The sequence below is a fragment of the Kogia breviceps genome, chromosome 1, assembly GCF_026419965.1.
Source record: "Kogia breviceps isolate mKogBre1 chromosome 1, mKogBre1 haplotype 1, whole genome shotgun sequence".
Classification (NCBI taxonomy): Eukaryota; Metazoa; Chordata; class Mammalia; order Artiodactyla; family Physeteridae; genus Kogia; species Kogia breviceps.
Genome location: NC_081310.1, coordinates 84,320,724 through 84,346,273, shown reverse-complemented (window position 1 = coordinate 84,346,273; position 25,550 = coordinate 84,320,724). Strand labels below are relative to the sequence as shown.

At 39.7% G+C, this 25,550-nt stretch overlaps 2 protein-coding genes across 2 annotated transcripts in view; one reads left to right on the top strand and one right to left on the bottom strand.

Annotated features, from left to right (window-relative positions):
* The window catches only part of S100A9 (S100 calcium binding protein A9), a 392,565-nt gene that overhangs the window by 205,719 nt on the left and 161,296 nt on the right, over positions 1-25,550 (bottom strand). The gene's annotated exons all lie outside the window — the stretch shown is intronic.
* LOC136793529 (small proline-rich protein 2D-like) lies at positions 10,888-11,130 on the top strand. The gene has a single exon (XM_067025079.1). The coding sequence runs from the start codon at positions 10,888-10,890 to the stop codon at positions 11,128-11,130; it is 243 nt and encodes an 80-aa protein (XP_066881180.1).

Here is a 25,550-nt window from a genome sequence, read left to right as displayed (position 1 = left end):
AGAACCAAGAGCCTGTCCTCCACACGGCTCAGAATAAATGGGCAAAAAGAAAAGAAAAAAAGAAAGAAAGAAAGAAAGAAGGAACGAAGAATATAAATGATAATAAAACATAAAAGTTATTAAAATAAAAATAAGTAATAAGAATAAAATTTTTATATGTAATAACAAAACAAAACGAAACAAAACGGACAGACAGAACCCCAGGACAAATGGTAAAAGTAAAGCTATACCGACAAAGTCACACAAAGAAACATACACATACACACTCACAAAAAGAGAAAATGGATTTTAAGAATATCTTTGCTCCCAAAGTCCACATCTTCAATTTGGCATGATTCCTTGTTACTCACGTACTCCACAGATGCAGGGTACATCAAGTTGATTATGGAGGTTTAATCCGCTGCTCCTGAGGCTGCTGGGAGAAATTTCCCTTTCTCTTCTTTATTTGCACAGCTCCTGGGGTTCAGCTTTGGATTTGGCCCTGCCTCTGCATGTAGGTCTCCTGAGGGCCCCTGTTCTTTGTGCAGACCAGACAGGGTTAAAGGAGCAGCTGATTCGGGCTCTCTGGCTCCCTCAGGTCTGGGTGAGGGAGGGATATGTAGTGCGGGGTGAGCCTGCGGCATCAGAGGCCGGCGTGACGTTGTAGCAGCCTGTGGCATGCCGTGCGTTCTCCCGGGAAAGTTGTCCCTGGATCATGGCACCCTGGCAGTGGTGGGCTGCACAGGCTCCCAGGGGGGTTGTGGATAGTGACCTGTGCTTGCACACAGATTTCCTGGTGGCAGCAGCAGCATTGCTAGCATTTCATGCCCGTCTCTGGGATCCGAGCTGATAGCTGTGGCTCATGCCTGTCTCTGGAACTCACTGAGGCAGTGCTCTGCCTTCTGTGGGCACACAGGGAAGGAATCTCGTGTCCTCGCGCACCCCATAAGAATGGTCTCTTCCTTGTTCGGCAGGTCCAGACCTTTTCCCGGACTCCCTCCAGGGTAGCTGTGGCGCACTATTTCCCTTCAGGCTGTGTTCATGCTGCCAAGCCCAGTCCTCTCCCTGGGGTCTGACCTCCGAATCTCGAGCCTCAGCATTCAGGCCCCACCCGTCCCGGCAGGTGAGCAGACAAGCGTCTCGGGCTGGTGAGTGCTGGTCGGCACCGATGCTCTGTGCGGGAATCTCTCTGCTTTGCCCTCCGCCTCCCTGTTGCTGCGCTCTCCTCCGTGGCGCCGAAACTTCCACCCTCCACCACCTGCAGTCTCCGCCTGCGAAGGAGCTCCTAGTGTGTGGCAACCTTTCCTCCTTCACAGGTCCCTCCCACTGGTGCAGGTCAAGTCCCTATTCTTTTGTCCCTGTTTTTTCTTGTTTCTTTTGCCCTACCCAGGTACGGGTGGAGTGTCTTGCATTTTGGGAGGTCTGAGGTCTTCTGCCCGTGTTCAGTAGGTGTTCTGTAGCAGTTGTTCCACATGTAGATGTATTTCTGATGTATTTGTGGGGAGGAAGGAGATCTCCACGTCTTACTCCTCCGCCATCTTGAAGCTCCACCCAGATTGATTTTTGTACAATGAGTAATGCTTGCATTCAGGAATAAATTCCACTTGAGCACGTTGTATACTCTTTTTAGTATGTTGCTGAATGTGATTTCCTAAGTTTTGATAAAAGCTTTCTTGCATTTGTATTCATCGGGTAATTTAGTCTGTAGTTTTAATTTCTGATAGTGTCTTTGTCTGGCTTTTATATCAAAGTAATGCTGGCCTCATAAAATGAGCTAGGAAGTGTTCCCCGTTTTCAATTTTTTGAAGAATTTGAGAAGGATTGGTGTATATTCTCTAGGTATTTGCTTTGTGGTTACAGTGGTGATTACATCCTAAAATTATAACAACCTAGTTTGGATTGATGCCAGCTTAACACCAATTGCATTAAAAAATTTATTCCTATAAAACTCCATCCTCTTTTTATGCTAATGATGTCACAAATTACATCTTTATACTTTTTGTGGTCACAAGTATAGTTTTACAATTATTTTTAATAAACTTGTCTTTTAAATATAGTAGAAAATAGAAAGTGAAGTTACAAACGAAAATTACCATAATACTGGCTTTTGTATTTTCCCATGTACTTACTTTCAATGGAAATGTTCATGTGTTCAAATGATTCCAAGTGTTTTTCTTTTTTAGGATCCTTTCATTATTAACATAAAGGGCTCCCTTTAACATTTCTTGTTGGGCAAATCAGGGGGTAATGAACTCCCTCAGGTCATGTTTATCTGGAATATCATAAATTCTCCCTTGTCTTTATAGGACACTTATCCCAGATATAGAATTCTAGGTTGACAGGGTTTTTCTTTCAGCACTTTAAATATATCATATCCCACTGCCTCTTGGCCTCCAAAGTTCTGAGGAGAAATTGGCTGACAGTTTTATTGAGGACCCCTTGTACATTAGAGTCTCCTCATTTCTTCTTGCTTTCAAGATTCTCGATTTTAATGTTTGATTATGATGCGGGTTTCTTTGGATTTAACTTTAATGAATTTGTTGAGTTTCGTGGATGTGTAGTTTTCCTTTTTCCGGAAGTCAGATAAGAAGGATCATACCGTATGTAGCCTTTCAGACTGACTTCTTTTACTCAGCACTTTGCATGTAATATTCAACTAAGTCTTTGTGTGGCTTGATAGTTCATTTATTTTATCACTGAATAGTATTCTATTGTGTTTGTCTACCACATTTTATTTATCCAATAATCTATTGAAAGACACCTTGGTGGCTGCCAGTTCTTGGAAATTATGAATACAGATGTTATAAACAGTATCTTGCAGATTTTTGTGTGGGCACATTTTGAAAGCAGTTGGATAAATTTCTAGGAGTGCTATTACTAGATCATATGGTAAAATTATATTTAGCTCTGTAAGATCTTGAGTCAGTTTTGATTTTAGAGTTTTATAAGAAGTTTTATATTTCACTTATCTTTTCTGTAAGTTATCCTCTTATTGTTCTGTCAGCTCTGTCAGCCCTCTCTGTCCAGGAAGCAGTCACCTGCTCCTCCCATGCTAAAGTCCAAACGGTTTTTCTCCCCAGAATTTTCCACATTTTAGCATAAGCTTCTTTATTTTTCTTTATGACTTTTGTGGAGCTACCTACACAGCCCATGTACCTTCACTGTCTTGGAAAGACGGTTATGAGACGTGTCTGATTCATCCCAGTTTTTAACCTCATGTTCCTCTTACTCTCACTAGCACACACCACATGGGATCAGTTCATATTTTTATCAGCAATTGAAATCACTACCTTAAATATTCTGATCCCACATTTACGGAATACAAAGCTAGGTTTATAAAGTCTATTTGCAACTGAAAACTTAGCGCTGATGGCTATTCATTTTCTTATAAAGACATAGCCTGACATTGGGGTAAACTGCCACAAGGAGGAATGTGATATTTAAACTAGAGATTTTCCTAGTGTCTTAAACAGCTTACCATAGTGTTAGTAAAAGGAACCAGAGATTACATCATATTTTTAATACAGAATAATAAATATGTATAAATGTTATTTTTTCAACCAAGTGTATTAACATGTTAGCTTTGGATTGCGATTTCTTTGGTATTTAGCAACATTCAGAGGAAGGCTTAAGTGAGTGCAAATACCTAGGAACAATTACATTGTCCTGTTTCTATACTATGTTCTAAATTTCTGCTTAGATTAACTCCCATTTCACCACATAAGAATAAGTGCCTATGATAGTCCATTTTATTATTTCTTCATACCTAATTCAAGTTGGGTGTTCTTATTAGCTTTCCCCTAAAAACTTTTGGAAGTGACTTAAAATAGAAATGATATAAAAATTCTTTATAAAAATGAAGCCTGGTGTTAGGGACTGTTCTAATTTCATTCTTTTACATGTAGCTGTCAAATTTCTCAGCACCACTTATTGAAGAGGCTGTCTTTGCTCCATTGTGTATTCTGGCCTCCTTTGTCATAGATTAGGTGACCATAGGTTCCTGGGTTTGTCTCTGGGCTGTCTGTCCTGTTCCATTGATCTATGTTTCAGTTTTTGTGCCAATACCATACTGTCTTCATTACTCTAGCTTTGTAGTATAGTCTGAAGTCAGGAAGACGGATTCCTTCAGCTCGACTTTGGCTTCCCACAACACTCCTTAAAGCCATACACAAAAATAAACTCAAAGTGGATTAAAGACCTAAATGTGAGGCCAGACACTATAAAACACTTAGAGGAAAACATAGACAGAACACTCTTTGACATAAATTGCAGCATGATCTTTTTGGACCCACCTCCTAGAATAATGAGAATAAAACCAAAAATAAACAAATGGGACCGAATGAAACACAAAAGATTTTGTGCAGCAAAGGAAACCATAAACAAGATGAAAAGACAACCCTCAGGATGGGAGAAAATATGTGTAAACAAAGCAGCAGAAAAAGGATTAATCTCCAAAATATACAAATAGCTCATACAGCTCAATATTTTAAAAAAACCAAACAACCCAATCAGAAAATGGGTGGTAGATCTAAATAGACATTTCTCTATAGAAGATATACAGGTTGCCAAAAAGCATATGAAAATATGGTCAACATTGTTAACTATTAGAGAAATGTAAATCAAAACTACAGTGAGGTATCACCTGACATTGGTCAGAATGGCCTTGATAATAATGTCAACAAATAATAAATGCTGGAGAGGCTTTGGGGAAAAGGGTACCCTCGTGCATTGTTGGTGGGAATGTACATTGATACAGCCACTATGGAGAAGAGTATGGAGATTCCTTAAAAAACTAAAAATAGAACTACCATATCACCCATAAAGACAACTACTGGGCATATGCCCTGAGAAACCCATAATTCAAAAACAGTACTGATTACAATAGCAAATACACGGAAGCAACCTAAATGTCCACCAACAGAAGAATGCTAAAGAAGTTGTGGTACCTATATAAAATGGAATGTTACTCAGCCATAAAAAGAATGAAATTGGGTCATTTGTAGAGACATGGATGTACCTAGAGTCTGTCATACAGAGTGAAGTAAGTCAGAAAGAGAAAAACAAATACTGGATATTAACGCATATATGTCGAATTTGAAAAAAATTGGCGTAGACAGTCTTATTTCCAAAGCAGAAATAGAGACACGGATGTAGAGAACAAATGTGTGGATACCAATGGGGAAACGGGGGTGGTGGGATGAATTGGGAGATTAGGATTAACATAAATGCATAGCGATACTATGTATAAAATAGATAACTAATGAGGACCTACTGTATAGCACAGGGAACTCTACTCAGTGCTCTGTGGTGACCTAAATGAAAAGGAAATCCAAAAGAGAGAGGATATATGTATATGTAGAGATGATTCACTTTGCTGTACAGTATAAAGTAACACAATACTGTCAAGCAACTATAATCCAACAAAAATAAAAAAAATTCAAAAGAAACAAAAAAGAAAGGGAGGATAAAGGATATATAGAAAAATAAAATAAAACATTTTATGGAGTGGTGTTGAAAATCTTCTAAACAAATGAAGCAAATGACTTCCTCAACCATCAAACACAACTTGAACTTGTTGTTTTGTCTTTGTTTGATTAACAATTTATTATTTAACTAACTGTATACTTTCTGCCAAATGTGCTAAGTGCTTTCTATAGTTTCTTCTTAAAATTTATTTCTCATAACAGTTTAAAGGGAGGTACTATCTTTACTGTTATGTTATTATCATCACTACCTCTTTTACCGCCATCCACGTTTACCTAATTTATCATGGTCTGACCAATGTTAGGATTTCTATCTGTCTGACTTTGAAGTCTGGACAAACTCATTCCTCATTAGTTTTCTGAGCTAGGTATGATCCCCCATTTTTGATCGAACTGTTGCGTAGATACATATGAATGTCGGGAGCCTGTGGCTTTTGTGTGTCAGTGCTGGGATGAGGGTGGATTATCATTGCGATTTTTCTTCAAGAAGGATTATATCGAGATGTGATCAAATATCGAGAGAATAACAGTAAAACATCTACCACCTCCAGTCCCAACTTTGATGACTTGCCGGAAATGTTGTTGTAAAACATCTGGTCTGCAAAGGAGGAAGAATGTTTTCCCTCTAATTGAGAAATAGATAGACTTGTCCCTTGTTCCCTTGTTCCCTTTTCAAAGAAACATTTTAAGATTCTTTACTCATTCGCAGATATTCTTTGGAGAATCTTTTGAAAAGAAAAACACAACAGTAAAAACTATCTGAAATTACACCAGTAAATCACTCTTAGCAAATTATATGTATTTCCTGTCTCTTCTCGAATATATGTTACTGAAAATCTCATCATGTTTTGCATACGATGTAAAATTATAATTTGAATATTTTTGATAATATTAAAACAACTTGTAAAAATGCTCTTTGATGATCTTAAGAATTCCACCATATGAATGTACTGTAATTTGTCCAATTCAGCAAGATTATGGAAAGTAGGTGGAGAGTGAGTCTGACACTCAGAAATAAAAGCAAAAGGCAGAAATTCAAGGGTACTTGCAGTGACCCTTTTCTCTACAAATATCAGGAATATCGTACCGTAATTCTCATTTACTTATTTTTATTTCTTCCCTATTTTGTTGTAGAATCTTAATTTTCACGATTATTCTGTTCAATGGTGTATAACATACAGTAGTAATATGTGAGATAAAATGTTGAAGGAAAAATTGGACAAAATTTAAAAAAATGTTCTTTCCTGTCATTTTTCTTATAGTAATAATTCATAGTAAAACCCTCAGAAAGCTACAGAATGGAGACAGTAGTCTTCATTGCAGCATTCCATGTAGTTGATCTTGAGGAGCTCTTGAGTGTTCAAGTTCAGCACTGCAACCAATAAAGTGACTGCTGCCTGACATGTTGGGGGCGCCAGGCTTGCTGTGACTTTGGTGCTTTGACTATAATGAGTTGTGCCCTTTTTGAGAGATGTGTCCTCAGAGGGAATGACCCCAGGTATGAGCAAAGCTGGAGTACCTGACACTGCAATCCCATTTGAGCAGTTAATTCCCAAATTTTTTGATGACAGAAATCAGACGTTTCTGTAAGGATTTATGTCTTAGATGTGATGTAAAACTATGGGGAGTAGTAACTGATCTGTTGAGTAAAGTTCCTTCTGTTTGTTCTCTGAAATACTCTATATGATCCATCTGGTGACGACATTGCTTGTAGACACCTTTCCTGAAGGTACTCTTGTCATGGCTCTGTCTCTGGATGGTCATGGCCAATGGTAATCTGGGTTGAAAGCTTTTCCTTACTGACAGGAACAAAACAGTTGTGGGAACCCAATCTGTTTAACTGATGGGATGTGATGTTGGGTTGACTCAGTGATCCTTCACTTCCCGGTGCATAGCTGGTGGCTGTTTCATAGGTTTCAAGGGCTTCCTCTTTCTATTCCTCTCCTCCTCATTCTCCTCTTCTTCCTCCTTTCCCATTAGAAAACCGCAGTCCTGAAAAGCTTCCTGATTAGTTGGCCAAGACAAGGAAGAGCATTTAGCAACATCACTTTAAACTTTTAATTTGCAACTAGTCAGCTCTACTGACCGCAGGAATTTTTAAAAATATGAAAGAATTCATCGCCAAATGCATTGACATGAAAATGTACAAAATTGGACAGTTAGGAGTGCACGTCGGGGAGCAAAGGGTAATATGGCCGGTTGAGGGGACTGGAGGGCTGAAGGAGAAGACAGAAAATGAGCATGAAAAACATTTTTAAAGGTACTGTCTTTTACAGACCTGAAACATATCTGGAAAGAGGAGAAGAAAGCAAAGAGGTCAGCCCCAAGTTTGTAATTCACCTAGATTTCAGACCTTTAGGGATCTGCTCGTCTCTCCCCTCCCCAAACCTACTCTCAGTCACTTATATGTGACGGTTTGAGTGTTAAATCATACCTTACACTTATTTTTGGTTTCACACAATTTAAATCTGATATTTATTGGTGGAATAAAAAATATTTATTTTCCTGATAAAGGAATTTTAAGCACATGACAGCAGTCTAGCGGAGTGTTGGGGTCAGGTGAGATGGGACATCCTGATTCTATTAAAAATGTGTTACCACATTCTACAGTAACGTAAAGCCAGTGTTGAAAATTTTCCTAAATGAGACAGGGCCGCTCACCAGCCATGACCCATAAAGAAAAGTTGCAGTGCCCAAGGGGACAGAGGATAGTTCAGGTCCAGGACTGAAAAGGCAGAAATGAAATATTTTGCCAGGGTTGGAGAACATACTAGGGCATTGTTTCCTGAACTTCAGTTATTCCCTAAAGGCTCATTATATTTGTTATAATTACCTATCACAAGTATCATGTATTATTAATATGTTTTAGTTTAAATTCACTTTAAACTAACGTTTTGAATTTTTAATTTAATTGGCCATAGAGAATCGAGTGCATGAAGTGGCAGAAGAAATGTTCAATTTACATATATATATGTATATATACATATATATATATATATATATATATATATATATATGAATAGAGAGAGACACACACAGGCACACAGCAGGAGAGAGAGAGCGAAGAGACATAGAAAGAGACAAATAGAGAGAGCGAGATTAGGAAGGCTGGAAAGCCCAAAATATGCAGGGCCAACCCTAGCTGGAAGGCCATCAGGCAGAGGAATTGTCTCTTACCTGGATGGGGGAGGGGTCAGACTTTTGTTCTATTCGACTGACTATATGAGGCCTACCCACCTACAGAGGGCAAACTCCTTTACTCAGGGCACTGATTTAAATATTACTCTCATTCAAAAGCATCCGTAGACAAAAAGCCCGAATAAAGATTGACCAAATATTTCAGCAACCTGTTCCAGTCAAGTTGACCCATAAAAAATTTCAAAAATTCCTTCAAGCACATGGACAAATTGTATGAAGGAAGTAGAGCATGAAATAGGATAATTTCACTTATCTTCCGCTGTGATCAATATGGAAGAATCTAAAGGTAGCTTAATATTATAATAAAATTATTACGAATCAATAAGAAGCTGTGTATGAATGGCAATTAACATCAACGACCGACTTATTAATCAAGGGATTTCAGCTATCTCTTGAATGTACCCCTAGATTTGATGTGAATCAACATATTTAAATAATTTATAAATAAAAAATAGATATAAAATTAGTTATTTGAACGGCATTACATATTAGATAGGGTTTTCCAATGATTTCAAAGGGACAGGAAGCCAGAAAATTTATACACTCCTCTGAGCTTTCTTCAAAAGTTGAATTATCCAAATTGGTCCTTTGGGAGGAATTAAGTAGGAGCCGGTGGTATGTCACGTTTGGGAGGTATGAGGGAGAGGCTTGGTTTCTACTGTAAGTCTAGGTTCTGATCTGCCAGCTGATTGGAGTTATGGTAGGTGATGCTACCCTCCTAGGGAATTTCTTGTGGCCGGAAGTGAAACAGATTTATAAAGTTCATAGGAATGTGTTGGATGTTCTTCATCTGAAGGAGCAAAGCAGTGAAAGGAGGACCCTAGAGGTCAGCACTTTACTAGACGCATCTTAGTATTGTGACCGGAAGTCATCTGAGATCATCTGCAAACTTCCCTCAGTCCGTCTTAGAAGAGGAGAAGAGATTTCACTTAGCAAGCCGTGGATCCAGGCGAAATGTACTGTAAGAAGGACTTGTGGTAAAGAGAAAGGTGTCAGCAGGTAGCCGGGCCATTTTCCAACCAGTATGTACGAGAAAATGGCCACCAGTTTAAGTGCAAGTAAGCAGGCAGTTTTCGAAGTCAAAGAAGGTGAAAGATAGAAAAGGGTCATCTTCCCCAATCAAGAAAGGGAACCCATGCCTACAAGTTAGAGAACCCCCGAAATTCTCCCACTGCCATAAACCGCTGAAACGGAGAGCTAAGGCAGGGACTCTGTGAGTCATGAGAACAGAATCCAGTGAGGAGATGCTGGCGCAGGACATTTCCTGTTTTCAGAGTCCCTGCCAAGCCAGTTATGGATGGATTTGCATTTGGCTTGGGAAATGAGTGCACCAAGCCAGTTTTGGTAGCTCTGCTTCCCCCTGGGTGGGGCAGCAAGCCCCAATAAAAAGGTCCTCTGCTGCACGACAGCTATCCTTCTGCTACTCGAGTTCCGATTGAACTTGGAGAACCTGGTGAGTCTGATTCTTCAGTTCAGATTTGTTCTCGGGCCCCCGAATGTTGATTTTATGCTGGAGACAGCAACTTTGATGGGTCCAAAGTTGTGATCATGGGTATAATGCTACTTAGTGGACGGGGACTTGGAATATGGGCACAATATTTTATTGAACTGACTAGATTTCTGAATACCTAGCTTGAAGTCCTCTATTGCAAAAGAAATTAACAGGAAATTTTAACATGAAGGGATAAAGAGCAAAGCATTTACCTTTTTCTATACCTCTTTTTTTGACCTCTGCTGTGATTTCAGAGGCATTTATCTTAGAAGGAGTGAGGCTCTTACATTCATCCTGATTGCCCTTTACTCTGTACATAAGTCATCCTGTCGGGTCCTCATGACAGAAAGTGGTGATAGGAATTGCGTGTGAGCTTGCCCAGGATTTTAGAACTTGTGATAACGTTTTTTGAAGATGTTGTTTTCATTAAATAAAAGAAAGAAAGAAAAAATGAAACGGAAAGAGAAAACATTGCTTTTTTCTCTAAAACAAAGATATTTTCTTTGGAAAAGTTGTATGAGAAAAGAGAAGGTTTTCCTGGGCTGATGCATAGATTTGCTAAAGAACAAGAGAGATGTCAGAAATTCATTAAAAGGTATTAAAGAGATTAAAACACATGCTTAGAGATTGAAGAGATGCTGTCTGTGTTACACAAGTTTTTGCTCTTGTCTGTGTAGGATTCCTTCTTGTGAACACGGTCATATATTTCCTTTCAGATATTGAGATTCCAGAAAGATGTCTTCTCAAGAGCAGCAGTGCAAGCAGCAGTGCAAGCCACCTCCAGTGTGCCCACATAAGTGCCCTGATCCTTGCTCACCTACCAAGGTGAAAGACCCTTGCCCACAGAAAAAGGACACCGACCCTTGCTCACCGAAAAAGGACACCGACCCCTGCCAGCCTAAGGAGTGCCAGAAGAAATGTCCTCCTGTGACACCTGTTCAGCAATGCGAGCAGAAGTGCCCACCCAAGAACAAGTAACAGCTTCAGCTTTTATCTGCATCCGGAAGGGATAAGGACAATCGGCTCACCTAGTCCCACAGCTCCACCTTCATCTTCTCTTCAAAGCCTATCATGGATACAGAAGAAGCTTTCCACCCTTCAGCCTGCAGTGTGCGTGTGGTGATTCCTGACGGTCAGAGGTTTCCTATCTGAGTCTGCTACGCCGCTTCCCTCTGGAGGTACCCGAGAAAGCATCGCAGAGCCTCAGGAGGAAAAGCAGCAGCTCTTCTCCCGAGGGCCCTCTGAGGATTCTCTCGCTTTCTTCTGTGTCTGTCTGTCACCTGGGCAGTGTTTTCTACCAGATGAGCAATTGTTCCTTATCCTCCACACCCTGAATAAAATACAATTCTTTTGTGTGATGGTAAAAATGCTTTCTTTCTTTTAAAACCCGCTTTTGGCAATATCATATCATAATTTTGGTTGATCTCTATCCTTCTTCGATCCGAATTTTCAGGCTCTCACAATCAGTGTTATATGAATTTAGAGTTATATCGATGATTGTTTGTATATAATTTCAAGTCCAGGTTATTTTCTTAACTATTGCTTGACTGATTTGAGGAACACACTTTTTGACTCCTCAGAAGTTCAATCCCTCTACTAAAATGTGGGGAAAACCACATTTACAGTGCCTACTTGCTTAGGCATAAAATTTACATGAATGTGTGTGATTCAGCTGCCACAATGCCGGGCACATAATTGGCACTTTGTGAGGTGGCCAATCATCACTGTCACTGTCATCATCACCGTCTCCACCATCACAACCACCACCATGTTTACTCGAGCAGGAAAGAGGCTCAGACATACCTAGTACAGCACAGAAGGAGATTCTTAAACTATATTACACTTTCATATTCTGTGTTCCTTTTCTTTTCCAACTTAACCGTATTTATAATGTGATACAACACTTTAAATGCTTAGGGAAATTATTGGGATATTCTGCATAAAATTGTAGTAGTTCTGAAAACATGGGTAGTACAAATAAAGGGAAGTTTAAAGGGTCCTTACCAGGCAAAGAGCTGCCTGCTCTCCATGTGTACAACGTGCTCTTCTTACTGCAAAACTCAACAACCTCAGGCACTTATTGTATTTTTTCACCTCTGAAGTAACTTTCTTGATTGATTTGACCCCACTTTTGAGGTCCACTGGGGTTTCCAATGTTTATCGAGATTTACAAAATGACTGTTGCTATGCAGCTTGTTTTCTAAGTGCCAAGCTTATTGGTCCAGTAAGCCATAAAAAGGTTCTGTTCTTTAAACCTATCTCTTTGTGTGGTCCTGGGAGTTAAGGAGTCTAAGATGCCAGAACTGCAGAAGAAAAAGATGCCCAGATTACTGCCCAAAGCTCAACAGACTCTCACATGAGTGAGAAATCAACACTGATATTTGGGAGTTGTCTCTACTTTAGTTAGTGTTATTTGACCTGACACAGAAATTAGTTCTGTGAGGTGGGATGCTCCTGTGAGAAATTTTAATATTAGCACATTGGCTTAAGAGTCAGGAGGTGGTTGGCAAGGAATCTGATATTGGGAGCCATAAATGTGGTGATATATTTTATTCAATGACAAAATGTTTTCAGTAGTGGTTGTCCATGGTATCCTGAGAGGCAGACGGAATGTTGGGCACTTGTTGACTTGACCAGGGTACTTCAATAGACATATGTCCAGGAAAAACTTTCTGGTTGACAGGTCAGAAATAAAAAAAAATCAAAAGAAGAAAATGCAGCCCAGATATTCAAAACCTTGTTGACTTAGGAAACTCAACACTTGTAAGCCCTAAAGAGTCAGAGATGAGATTAGAAGTGCTTTTGAACTTGAAGTCCAATTTCAGTTGACTGTAACAATAGAGAAAAGAGACAGATGTTGTAGTCTTTCCACCTGTGTGCCGGGGAGCCTCATGGTAGGTGTATTATGTTCAGGGATCAAGGCAACAGTTTAATGAGGCCAGAAAGTTACTTCCAGTAAAGGAGCTGAGTGTGGTCCCTAGGACATAGAAATGATTGGAGGAATGAATTCTGTCAGGTGCCTACTAAGTTTTTGAGGGAATTGACAACTAAATAAACTATGTGCCAAAATGAAAAAGACTGATTCTTCAAGAATTGTAACGACTGTTCAGCCTTCCTTTCCCCACTCTCCACCCTACCTACTTCAGATGTGGTCAGTACAGGTGATTAAAAGTGAATGTCCACTATGAGGTGTATACAGGGCCCCAGAGAATAATGGATAAGGGAAGCTCTCTCAGAGAATAGTATCAGAGCCTAAGAGAGGCAAGGAGGAGCAGGAACACAGAGCTTCCCAAACGTTGTTACTCTTCTGTATGATGGTTACTCTTTCATCTTTTCCCTTCAGTTTTATTGAGGTAGAAGTGATTAAATTGTGCACATCTACGGTGTATAATGTGACGATTTGACATATGTGTACTTTGTGCAGTGATTTCCTCCATCGGTTACATAATAATTAGTTACTTCAACAGTAGCCGTTTAAATGTGTGTATGTCCGAGTGTTTGCGCGCGCACGGTGCGCGCGCGTGTGTATGTGTGTGTGTGTGTTTGGTGAGAATGCTTAAGGTCTACTTTCCCAGCAAGTTTCAAGTACACAACAGTGTTATTATCTAGACTCACCCTGCTGTACCTCAGACTCCCAGAGCTTATTCATCATATGACTGCAGAGTTGTCGCCTTTGACCAGCATCTCCATTTTTCCCCCATCCCCCAGTCCCTGCTGACCAGCATTCTACTCTCTTTTTCTGTGACATCTCTGAGTTTGGCAACATAATCCTAAATAAACATTGGCTCAAAGAAGAAATAACAAATAAATATAAAACACTTTGTGATGAATGAAAACGAAAAGAAAACATAGAAGCATTTTAAAGATAAATGTAATGCAGCACATAGAGAGCAACGTACGTCTGGAGGCATCTGTTTTACAGAAGTTAAAAGATCTCAAATCAGGAACCTGAAAGACATGTACGCATGTGTGTGGGTTTATGAAAACTGAAAACTCTTAACACTAAAAACAGCAAAATATACGCAGTGATTATTTTTGGCCGTTTAATAAACTTGCCTATTTTTGAACAGCTTTATGTTTTCCCCATTATATTATATGAGGTAAATTGTATAAATTATACAATTTATCATACTATTTATTTATTTATTTATTTATTTATTAACATGTTTATTTGTGTATAATTGTTTTACAATAGCGTGTTAGTTTCTCCTTTACGACAAAGTGAATCAGCTATACATATATATATGTTCCCATATCTCTTCCCTCTTACATCACCCTCCCTCCCACCCTCCCTATCCCACCCCTCTAGGTGGTCACAAAGCACAGACGTGATCTCCCTGTGTTATGCGGCAGCTTCCCACTAGCCATCTAATTTACATTTGGTAGTGTGTATATGTCCCTGCCACTCTCTCACTTCGTCACAGCTTACCCTTCCCCCTTCCCATATCCTCAAGTCCATGCTCTAGTAGGTCTGTGTTTTATTCCCGTCCTACCACTAATCTCTTCATGACATTTCTTTGCTTAGATTCCATATATATGTGTTAGCATACGGTCTTTGTTTTTCTCCTTCTGACTTATTTCACTCTGTATGACAGACTCCAGGTCTATCCACCTCATTACAAATAACTCAGTTTCATTTCTTTTTATGGCTGAGTAATATTCCATTGTACATATGTGCCACATCTTCTTTATCCATTCATCTGTTGATGGACACTTAGGTTGCTTCCATGTCCTGGCTATCGTAAATAGAGCTGCAATAAACATTTTGGTACATGACTCTTTTTTTTTTTTTTTTTTGCGGTATGCAGGCCTCTCACTGTTGTGGCCTCTCCCGTTGCGGAGCACAGGCTCCGGACGCGCAGGCCCAGCGGCCATGGCTCACGGGCTTAGTTGCTCCGCGGCATGTGGGATCTTCCCGGACCAGGGCACGAACCCGTGTCTCCTGCATCGGCAGGCGGACTCTCAACCACTGCGCCACCAGGGAAGCCCCATGACTCTTTTTGAATTATGGTTTTCTCAGGGTATATGCCTAGTAGTGGGATTGTGGGGTCGTATGGTAGTTCTATTTGTAGTATTTTAAGGAACCTCCATACTGTTCTCCATAGTGGCTGTATCAACTTACATTCCCACCAGCAGTGCCACAGGGTTCCCTTTTCTCCACACCCTCTCCAGCATTTATTGTTTCTAGAGTTTTTGATGATGGCCAATCTGACCGGTGTGAGATGGTATCTCATTGTAGTTTTGACTTGCATTTCTCTAATGATTAATGATGTTGAGCATTCTTTCATGTGTTTCTTGGCAATCTGTATATCTTCTTTGGAGAAATGTCTATTTAGTTCTTCTGCCCATCTTTGGATTGGGTTGTTTGTTTTTTTGTTATTGAGCTACATGAGTTGCTTATAAATTTTGGATATTAATCCTTTGTCAGTTGTTTCATTTGCAACTATTTTCTCCCATTCTGAGGGTTGTCTTTGGGTCTTGTTTATGGTTTCCTTTGCTGTGCAAAAGCTTTTAAGTTTCATTAGGTCCCATTTGCTTATTTTTGTTTTTATTTCCATTTCTCCAGGAGATGGGTCAAAAAGGATCTTGCTGGGATTTATGTCATAGAGTGTTCTGCCTATGTTTGATAGTGTCTGCCCTTACATTTAGGTCTTTAACCCATTTTGAGTTTATTTCTGTGTGTGGTGTTAGGGAGTGTTCTAATTTCATACTTTTACAGGTAGCTGTCCAGTATTCCCAGCACCACTTATTGAAGAGGCTGTCTTTTCTCCACTGTATATCCTTCCCTCCTTTATCAAAGATAAGGTGACCATATGTGCGTGGGTTTATCTCTGGCCTTTCTTTCCTGTTCCATGGATCTATATTTCTGTTTATGTGCCAGTACCATACTGTCTTGATTACTCTAGCCTTGTAGTATAGTCTGAAGTCAGGGAGCCTGATTCCTCCAGCTCCATTTTTTATTCTCAAGATTGCTTTGGCTATTTGGGGTCTTTTGTGTTTCCATACAAATTGTGAAATTTTTTGTTCTAGTTCTGTAAAAGATGCCAGTGGTAATTTGATAGGGATTGCATTGAATCTGTCGATTGCTTTGGGTAGTAGAGTCATTTTCACAATGTTGATTCTTCCAATCCAAGAACATGGTATATTTCTCCACCTATTTGTATCATCTTTAATTTCTTTCATCAGTGTCTTATAGTTTCCTGCATACAAGTCTTTTGTCTCCTTAGGTAGGTTTATTCTGAGATATTTTATTCTTTGTGTTGCAATGGTAAATGGGAGTGTTTTCTTAATTTCACTATCAGATTTTTCATCATTAGTGTATAAGAATGCCAGAGATTTCTGTGCATTACTTTTGTATCCTGCTATTTTACCCAATTCATTGATTAGTTCTAGTAGTTTTCTGGCAGCATCCTTAGGACTCTCTATGTATAGTATCATGTCATCTGCAAACAGTGACAGCTTTACTTCTTCTTTTCCTATTTGGATTCCTTTTATTTCTTTTTTTCCTCTGATTGCTGTGGCTAGAACTTCCAAAACTAGGTTGAATAAGAGTGGTGAGAGTGGGCAACCTTGTCTTGTTCCTGATCTTAGTGGAAATGGTTTCAGTTTTTCACCACTGAGAACGATGCTGGCTGTGAGTTTGTCATATATGGCTTTTATTATGTTGAGGAAAGTTCCCTCGATGCCTACTTTCTGCAGGGTTTTTATCATAAATGGGTGTTGAATTTTGTCAAAAGCTTTCTCTGCATCTATTGAGATGATCATATGGTTTCTCTCCTTCAGTTTGTTGATATGGTGTATCACGTTGATTGATTTGCGTATATTGAAGAATCCTTGCATTCCTGGAATAAACCCCACTTGATCATGGTGTATGATCCTTTTAATGTGCTGTTGGATTCTGTTTGCTAGTAGTTTGTTGAGGATTTTTGCATCTATGTTCATCAGTGATATTGGCCTGTAGTTTTCTTTCTTTGTGACGTCTTTGTCTGGTTTTGGTATCAGGGTGATGGTGGCCTCATAGAATGAGTTTGGGAGTGTTCCTCCCTCTGCTATCTTTTGGAAGAGTATGAGAAAGATAGGTGTTAGCTCTTCTCTAAATGTTTGCTAGAATTCGCCTGTGAAGCCATCTGGTCCTGGGCTTTTGCTTGTTGGAAGATTTTTAATCACCGTTTCAATTTCAGTGCTTGTGATTGGTCTGTTCATATTTTCTATTTCTTCTTGGGTCTGTCTCGGCAGCTTGTGCATTTCTAAGAATTTGTCCATTTCTTCCAGGTTGTCCATTTTATTGGCATACAGTTGCTTGTAGTAATCTCTAATAATCTTTTGTATTTCTGCAGTGTCAGTTGTTACATCTCCTTTTCCCTTTCTAATTCTATTGATTTGAGTCTTCTCCCTTTTTTTCTTGATGAGTCTGGCTAATGGTTTATCAATTTTGTTTATCTTCTCAAAGAACCAGCTTTTAGTTTTATTGATCTTTGCTATCGTTTCCTTCATTTCTTTTTCACTTATTTCTGATCTGATCTTTATGATTTCTTTCCTCTACTAATTTTGGGGTATTTTTGTTCTTCTTTCTCCAGTTGCTTTAGGTGCAAGGTTAGGTTGTTTATATGAGATGTTTCCTGTTTCTTAAGGTAGGATTGTATTGTGAAAATCTTCCCTCTTAGAGCTGCTTTTGCTGCATCCCATAGGTTTTGGGTCATCGTGCCTCCATTGTCATTTGTTTCTAGGTATTTTTTGATTTCCTCTTTGATTTCTTCAGTGATCACCTGGTAATTAAGTGGTGTATTGTTTCTCCTCTATGTGATTGTATTTTTTACAGATCTTTTCCTGTAATTGATATGTAGTCTCCTAGCATTGTGGTCAGAAAAGATACTTGATGCGATTTCAATTTTCTTAAATTTACCATGGCTTGATTTGTTACCCAAGATATGATCTATCCTGGAGAATGTTCCATGAACACTTGAGAAAAATGTGTATTCTGTTGTTGTTGGATGGAATGTCCTATAAATATCAATTAAGTCCATCATGTTTAATGAATCATTTAAAGCTTGTGTTTCCTTATGTATTTTCATTTTGGATGATCTGTCCATTGGTGAAAGTGGGGTGTTAAAGTCTGCTACTACGATTGTGTTACTGTCGATTTCCCCTTTTATGGCTGTTAGTATTTGCCTTATGTATTGCGGTGCACCTATGTTGGGTGCATAAATATTTACAATTGTTATATCTTCTTCTTGGATAGATCCCTTGATCATTATGTAGTGTCCTTCTTTGTCTCTTGTAATAGTCTTTATTTAAAGGTCTATTTTTTCTGATATGATCATTGGTATTCCAGCTTTCTTTTGAATTCCATTTGAATGGAATATCTTTTTCCATCCCCTCACTTTCAGTCTGTATGTGTCCCTAGGTCTGAAGTGTGTCTCTTGTAGACAGCATATATACGGGTCTTGTTTTTGTATCCACTCAGCCAGTCTGTATCTTTTGGTGGGAGCATTTAATCCATTTCCATTTAAGGTAATTATCGATATGTATGTTCCTATTCCCATTTTCGTAATTGTTTTGGGTTTGTTTTGTAGGTCTTTTCCTTCTCTTGTGTTTCTCGCCAGATGAGTTCCTTTAGCATTTGTTGTAAAGTTTGTTTGGTTGTGCTGAACTCTCTCAGCTTTTGCTTGTCTGTAAAGGTTTTAATTTCTGCATGGATTCTGAATGAGATCCTTGCTGGGTAGAGTAATGTTGGTTGTAGGTTTTTCTCCTTCATCACTTTAAATATGTTCTGCCACTCCCTTGTGGCTTGCAGAGTTTCTGCTGAAAGATCAGATGTTAACCTTATGGATATTCCCTTGTGTGTTATTTGTTGTTTTCCCTTGTTCCTTTTAATATGTTTTCATTGTATTTAGTTGTTTTTCTTTTTCTTTTTTTTTTGTGGTACTTGGGTCTGTCACCATTTTGGCATCTCCTGCCATGGACCACATGCTGCGGACACGCAGGCCCAGTGGCCATGGCTCACGGGCCTAACCGCTCCGTGGCATGTGGCATCTTCCCGGACCGGGGAACAAACCTGTGTTCCCTGCATCGGCAGGCGAACTCTCAACCACTGTGTCACCGGGGAAGCCCCTGTATTTAACTTTTTGTCTGTTTGTTTTTGCGGCACTTGGGCCTCTCACTGTTGTGACCTTTCCTGTTGTTGAGCACAGGCTCCGGACGCGCAGGCTCAGCGGCCATGGCTCATGGGTCGAGCCGCTCCGTGGCATGTGAGATCTTCCCGGACTGGGCCACGAACCCGTGTCCCCTGCATCGGCAGACGGACTCTCAACCACTGCGCCACCAGGGAAGCCCCTGTGTTTAATTTTTGATAGTGTGATTAATATGTGTCTTGGGGTGTTTCTCCTTGGATTTATCGTCTATGGGCATCTCTGTGCTTCCTGGAATTGGTTAAATATTTCCTTTCCCATATTAGGGACGTTTTCAACTATAATTTCTTCAAACATTTTCTCAGTGCCTTTATTTTTCTCTTCTTCTTCTGGGATCCCTATAATTCAAATGTTGGTGTGTTTAATGGTTTCCCAGAGGTCTCTGAGACTGTCCTCAGTTCTTTTCTTCTTTTTTCTTTATTCTGCTCTGCAGTAGTTATTTCCACTATTTTATCTTCCTGGTCACTTATCCGTTCTTCTGCCTCAGTTATTCTGTTATTGATCCCTTGTAGAGTATTTTTAAAATCAGTCATTATGTTGTGCATCATTGCTTGTTTCCTCGTTAGTTCTTCTAGGTCCTTATTAAATGTTTCTTGCATTTTCTCTATTTTATTTCCAAGAGTTTGGATCATCTTTCCTATCATTATTGTGATTTTTTTTTTGAGGTAGAATGCCTATTTCCTCTTCATTTGTTAGGTCTGGTGGGTTTTTCACCTTGCTCCTTACTCTGCTGTGTGTTTCTCTGTCTTCTAATTTTTCTTATCTTACTGTGTTTGTGGTCTTCTTTTTGCAGCCTGCAGGTTCGAAATTCCTGTTGTTTTTGGTGTCTGTCACCAGTGGCTAAGGTTGGCTCAGTGGGTTGTGTAAGCTTCCTGGTGGAGGGGACTATTACCTGTGTTCTGGTGGATGAGGCTGGATCTTGTCTTTCTGGTGGGCAGGTCCCACCAGAAAGATGGTGGTGTGTTTTGGGGTGTCTGTGGTGTTGTGTTTTGGGGTGTGTGCAGCCTTATTATGATTTTCGGCAGCCTCTCTGCTAATGGGTGGGGTTGTGTTCCTTTCTTTGTAGTTGTTTGGCATAGGGTGTCCAGCACTGAAGCTTGCTGGTCATTGAGTGAAGCTGGGTCTGGGCCTTGAGATGGAGATCTCTGGAACATTTTCGCCATTTGACATTACGTGGAGCTTGGAGGTCTCTTGTGGACCAGTATCCTGAATTTTGCTCTCCCACCTCAGAGGCACAGCCCTGATGCCTGGCTGGAGAACCAAGAGCCTGTCCTCCACACGGCTCAGAATAAATGGGCAAAAAGAAAAGAAAAAAAGAAAGAAAGAAAGAAAGAAGGAACGAAGAATATAAATGATAATAAAACATAAAAGTTATTAAAATAAAAATAAGTAATAAGAATAAAATTTTTATATGTAATAACAAAACAAAACGAAACAAAACGGACAGACAGAACCCCAGGACAAATGGTAAAAGTAAAGCTATACCGACAAAGTCACACAAAGAAACATACACATACACACTCACAAAAAGAGAAAATGGATTTTAAGAATATCTTTGCTCCCAAAGTCCACATCTTCAATTTGGCATGATTCCTTGTTACTCACGTACTCCACAGATGCAGGGTACATCAAGTTGATTATGGAGGTTTAATCCGCTGCTCCTGAGGCTGCTGGGAGAAATTTCCCTTTCTCTTCTTTATTTGCACAGCTCCTGGGGTTCAGCTTTGGATTTGGCCCTGCCTCTGCATGTAGGTCTCCTGAGGGCCCCTGTTCTTTGTGCAGACCAGACAGGGTTAAAGGAGCAGCTGATTCGGGCTCTCTGGCTCCCTCAGGTCTGGGTGAGGGAGGGATATGTAGTGCGGGGTGAGCCTGCGGCATCAGAGGCCGGCGTGACGTTGTAGCAGCCTGTGGCATGCCGTGCGTTCTCCCGGGAAAGTTGTCCCTGGATCATGGCACCCTGGCAGTGGTGGGCTGCACAGGCTCCCAGGGGGGTTGTGGAGAGTGACCTGTGCTTGCACACAGATTTCCTGGTGGCAGCAGCAGCATTGCTAGCATTTCATGCCCGTCTCTGGGATCCGAGCTGATAGCTGTGGCTCATGCCTGTCTCTGGAACTCACTGAGGCAGTGCTCTGCCTTCTGTGGGCACACAGGGAAGGAATCTCGTGTCCTCGCGCACCCCATAAGAATGGTCTCTTCCTTGTTCGGCAGGTCCAGACCTTTTCCCGGACTCCCTCCAGGGTAGCTGTGGCGCACTATTTCCCTTCAGGCTGTGTTCATGCTGCCAAGCCCAGTCCTCTCCCTGGGGTCTGACCTCCGAATCTCGAGCCTCAGCATTCAGGCCCCACCCGTCCCGGCAGGTGAGCAGACAAGCGTCTCGGGCTGGTGAGTGCTGGTCGGCACCGATGCTCTGTGCGGGAATCTCTCTGCTTTGCCCTCCGCCTCCCTGTTGCTGCGCTCTCCTCCGTGGCGCCGAAACTTCCACCCTCCACCACCTGCAGTCTCCGCCTGCGAAGGAGCTCCTAGTGTGTGGCAACCTTTCCTCCTTCACAGGTCCCTCCCACTGGTGCAGGTCAAGTCCCTATTCTTTTGTCCCTGTTTTTTCTTGTTTCTTTTGCCCTACCCAGGTACGGGTGGAGTGTCTTGCATTTTGGGAGGTCTGAGGTCTTCTGCCCGTGTTCAGTAGGTGTTCTGTAGCAGTTGTTCCACATGTAGATGTATTTCTGATGTATTTGTGGGGAGGAAGGAGATCTCCACGTCTTACTCCTCCGCCATCTTGAAGCTCCACCCAGATTGATTTTTGTACAATGAGTAATGCTTGCATTCAGGAATAAATTCCACTTGAGCACGTTGTATACTCTTTTTAGTATGTTGCTGAATGTGATTTCCTAAGTTTTGATAAAAGCTTTCTTGCATTTGTATTCATCGGGTAATTTAGTCTGTAGTTTTAATTTCTGATAGTGTCTTTGTCTGGCTTTTATATCAAAGTAATGCTGGCCTCATAAAATGAGCTAGGAAGTGTTCCCCGTTTTCAATTTTTTGAAGAATTTGAGAAGGATTGGTGTATATTCTCTAGGTATTTGCTTTGTGGTTACAGTGGTGATTACATCCTAAAATTATAACAACCTAGTTTGGATTGATGCCAGCTTAACACCAATTGCATTAAAAAATTTATTCCTATAAAACTCCATCCTCTTTTTATGCTAATGATGTCACAAATTACATCTTTATACTTTTTGTGGTCACAAGTATAGTTTTACAATTATTTTTAATAAACTTGTCTTTTAAATATAGTAGAAAATAGAAAGTGAAGTTACAAACGAAAATTACCATAATACTGGCTTTTGTATTTTCCCATGTACTTACTTTCAATGGAAATGTTCATGTGTTCAAATGATTCCAAGTGTTTTTCTTTTTTAGGATCCTTTCATTATTAACATAAAGGGCTCCCTTTAACATTTCTTGTTGGGCAAATCAGGGGGTAATGAACTCCCTCAGGTCATGTTTATCTGGAATATCATAAATTCTCCCTTGTCTTTATAGGACACTTATCCCAGATATAGAATTCTAGGTTGACAGGGTTTTTCTTTCAGCACTTTAAATATATCATATCCCACTGCCTCTTGGCCTCCAAAGTTCTGAGGAGAAATTGGCTGACAGTTTTATTGAGGACCCCTTGTACATTAGAGTCTCCTCATTTCTTCTTGCTTTCAAGATTCTCGATTTTAATGTTTGATTATGATGCGGGTTTCTTTGGATTTAACTTTAATGAATTTGTTGAGTTTCGTGGATGTGTAGTTTTCCTTTTTCCGGAAGTCAGATAAGAAGGATCATACCGTATGTAGCCTTTCAGACTGACTTCTTTTACTCAGCACTTTGCATGTAATATTCAACTAAGTCTTTGTGTGGCTTGATAGTTCATTTATTTTATCACTGAATAGTATTCTATTGTGTTTGTCTACCACATTTTATTTATCCAATAATCTATTGAAAGACACCTTGGTGGCTGCCAGTTCTTGGAAATTATGAATACAGATGTTATAAACAGTATCTTGCAGATTTTTGTGTGGGCACATTTTGAAAGCAGTTGGATAAATTTCTAGGAGTGCTATTACTAGATCATATGGTAAAATTATATTTAGCTCTGTAAGATCTTGAGTCAGTTTTGATTTTAGAGTTTTATAAGAAGTTTTATATTTCACTTATCTTTTCTGTAAGTTATCCTCTTATTGTTCTGTCAGCTCTGTCAGCCCTCTCTGTCCAGGAAGCAGTCACCTGCTCCTCCCATGCTAAAGTCCAAACGGTTTTTCTCCCCAGAATTTTCCACATTTTAGCATAAGCTTCTTTATTTTTCTTTATGACTTTTGTGGAGCTACCTACACAGCCCATGTACCTTCACTGTCTTGGAAAGACGGTTATGAGACGTGTCTGATTCATCCCAGTTTTTAACCTCATGTTCCTCTTACTCTCACTAGCACACACCACATGGGATCAGTTCATATTTTTATCAGCAATTGAAATCACTACCTTAAATATTCTGATCCCACATTTACGGAATACAAAGCTAGGTTTATAAAGTCTATTTGCAACTGAAAACTTAGCGCTGATGGCTATTCATTTTCTTATAAAGACATAGCCTGACATTGGGGTAAACTGCCACAAGGAGGAATGTGATATTTAAACTAGAGATTTTCCTAGTGTCTTAAACAGCTTACCATAGTGTTAGTAAAAGGAACCAGAGATTACATCATATTTTTAATACAGAATAATAAATATGTATAAATGTTATTTTTTCAACCAAGTGTATTAACATGTTAGCTTTGGATTGCGATTTCTTTGGTATTTAGCAACATTCAGAGGAAGGCTTAAGTGAGTGCAAATACCTAGGAACAATTACATTGTCCTGTTTCTATACTATGTTCTAAATTTCTGCTTAGATTAACTCCCATTTCACCACATAAGAATAAGTGCCTATGATAGTCCATTTTATTATTTCTTCATACCTAATTCAAGTTGGGTGTTCTTATTAGCTTTCCCCTAAAAACTTTTGGAAGTGACTTAAAATAGAAATGATATAAAAATTCTTTATAAAAATGAAGCCTGGTGTTAGGGACTGTTCTAATTTCATTCTTTTACATGTAGCTGTCAAATTTCTCAGCACCACTTATTGAAGAGGCTGTCTTTGCTCCATTGTGTATTCTGGCCTCCTTTGTCATAGATTAGGTGACCATAGGTTCCTGGGTTTGTCTCTGGGCTGTCTGTCCTGTTCCATTGATCTATGTTTCAGTTTTTGTGCCAATACCATACTGTCTTCATTACTCTAGCTTTGTAGTATAGTCTGAAGTCAGGAAGACGGATTCCTTCAGCTCGACTTTGGCTTCCCACAACACTCCTTAAAGCCATACACAAAAATAAACTCAAAGTGGATTAAAGACCTAAATGTGAGGCCAGACACTATAAAACACTTAGAGGAAAACATAGACAGAACACTCTTTGACATAAATTGCAGCATGATCTTTTTGGACCCACCTCCTAGAATAATGAGAATAAAACCAAAAATAAACAAATGGGACCGAATGAAACACAAAAGATTTTGTGCAGCAAAGGAAACCATAAACAAGATGAAAAGACAACCCTCAGGATGGGAGAAAATATGTGTAAACAAAGCAGCAGAAAAAGGATTAATCTCCAAAATATACAAACAGCTCATACAGCTCAATATTTTAAAAAAACCAAACAACCCAATCAGAAAATGGGTGGAAGATCTAAATAGACATTTCTCTATAGAAGATATACAGGTTGCCAAAAAGCATATGAAAATATGGTCAACATTGTTAACTATTAGAGAAATGTAAATCAAAACTACAGTGAGGTATCACCTGACATTGGTCAGAATGGCCTTGATAATAATGTCAACAAATAATAAATGCTGGAGAGGCTTTGGGGAAAAGGGTACCCTCGTGCATTGTTGGTGGGAATGTACATTGATACAGCCACTATGGAGAAGAGTATGGAGATTCCTTAAAAAACTAAAAATAGAACTACCATATCACCCATAAAGACAACTACTGGGCATATGCCCTGAGAAACCCATAATTCAAAAACAGTACTGATTACAATAGCAAATACACGGAAGCAACCTAAATGTCCACCAACAGAAGAATGCTAAAGAAGTTGTGGTACCTATATAAAATGGAATGTTACTCAGCCATA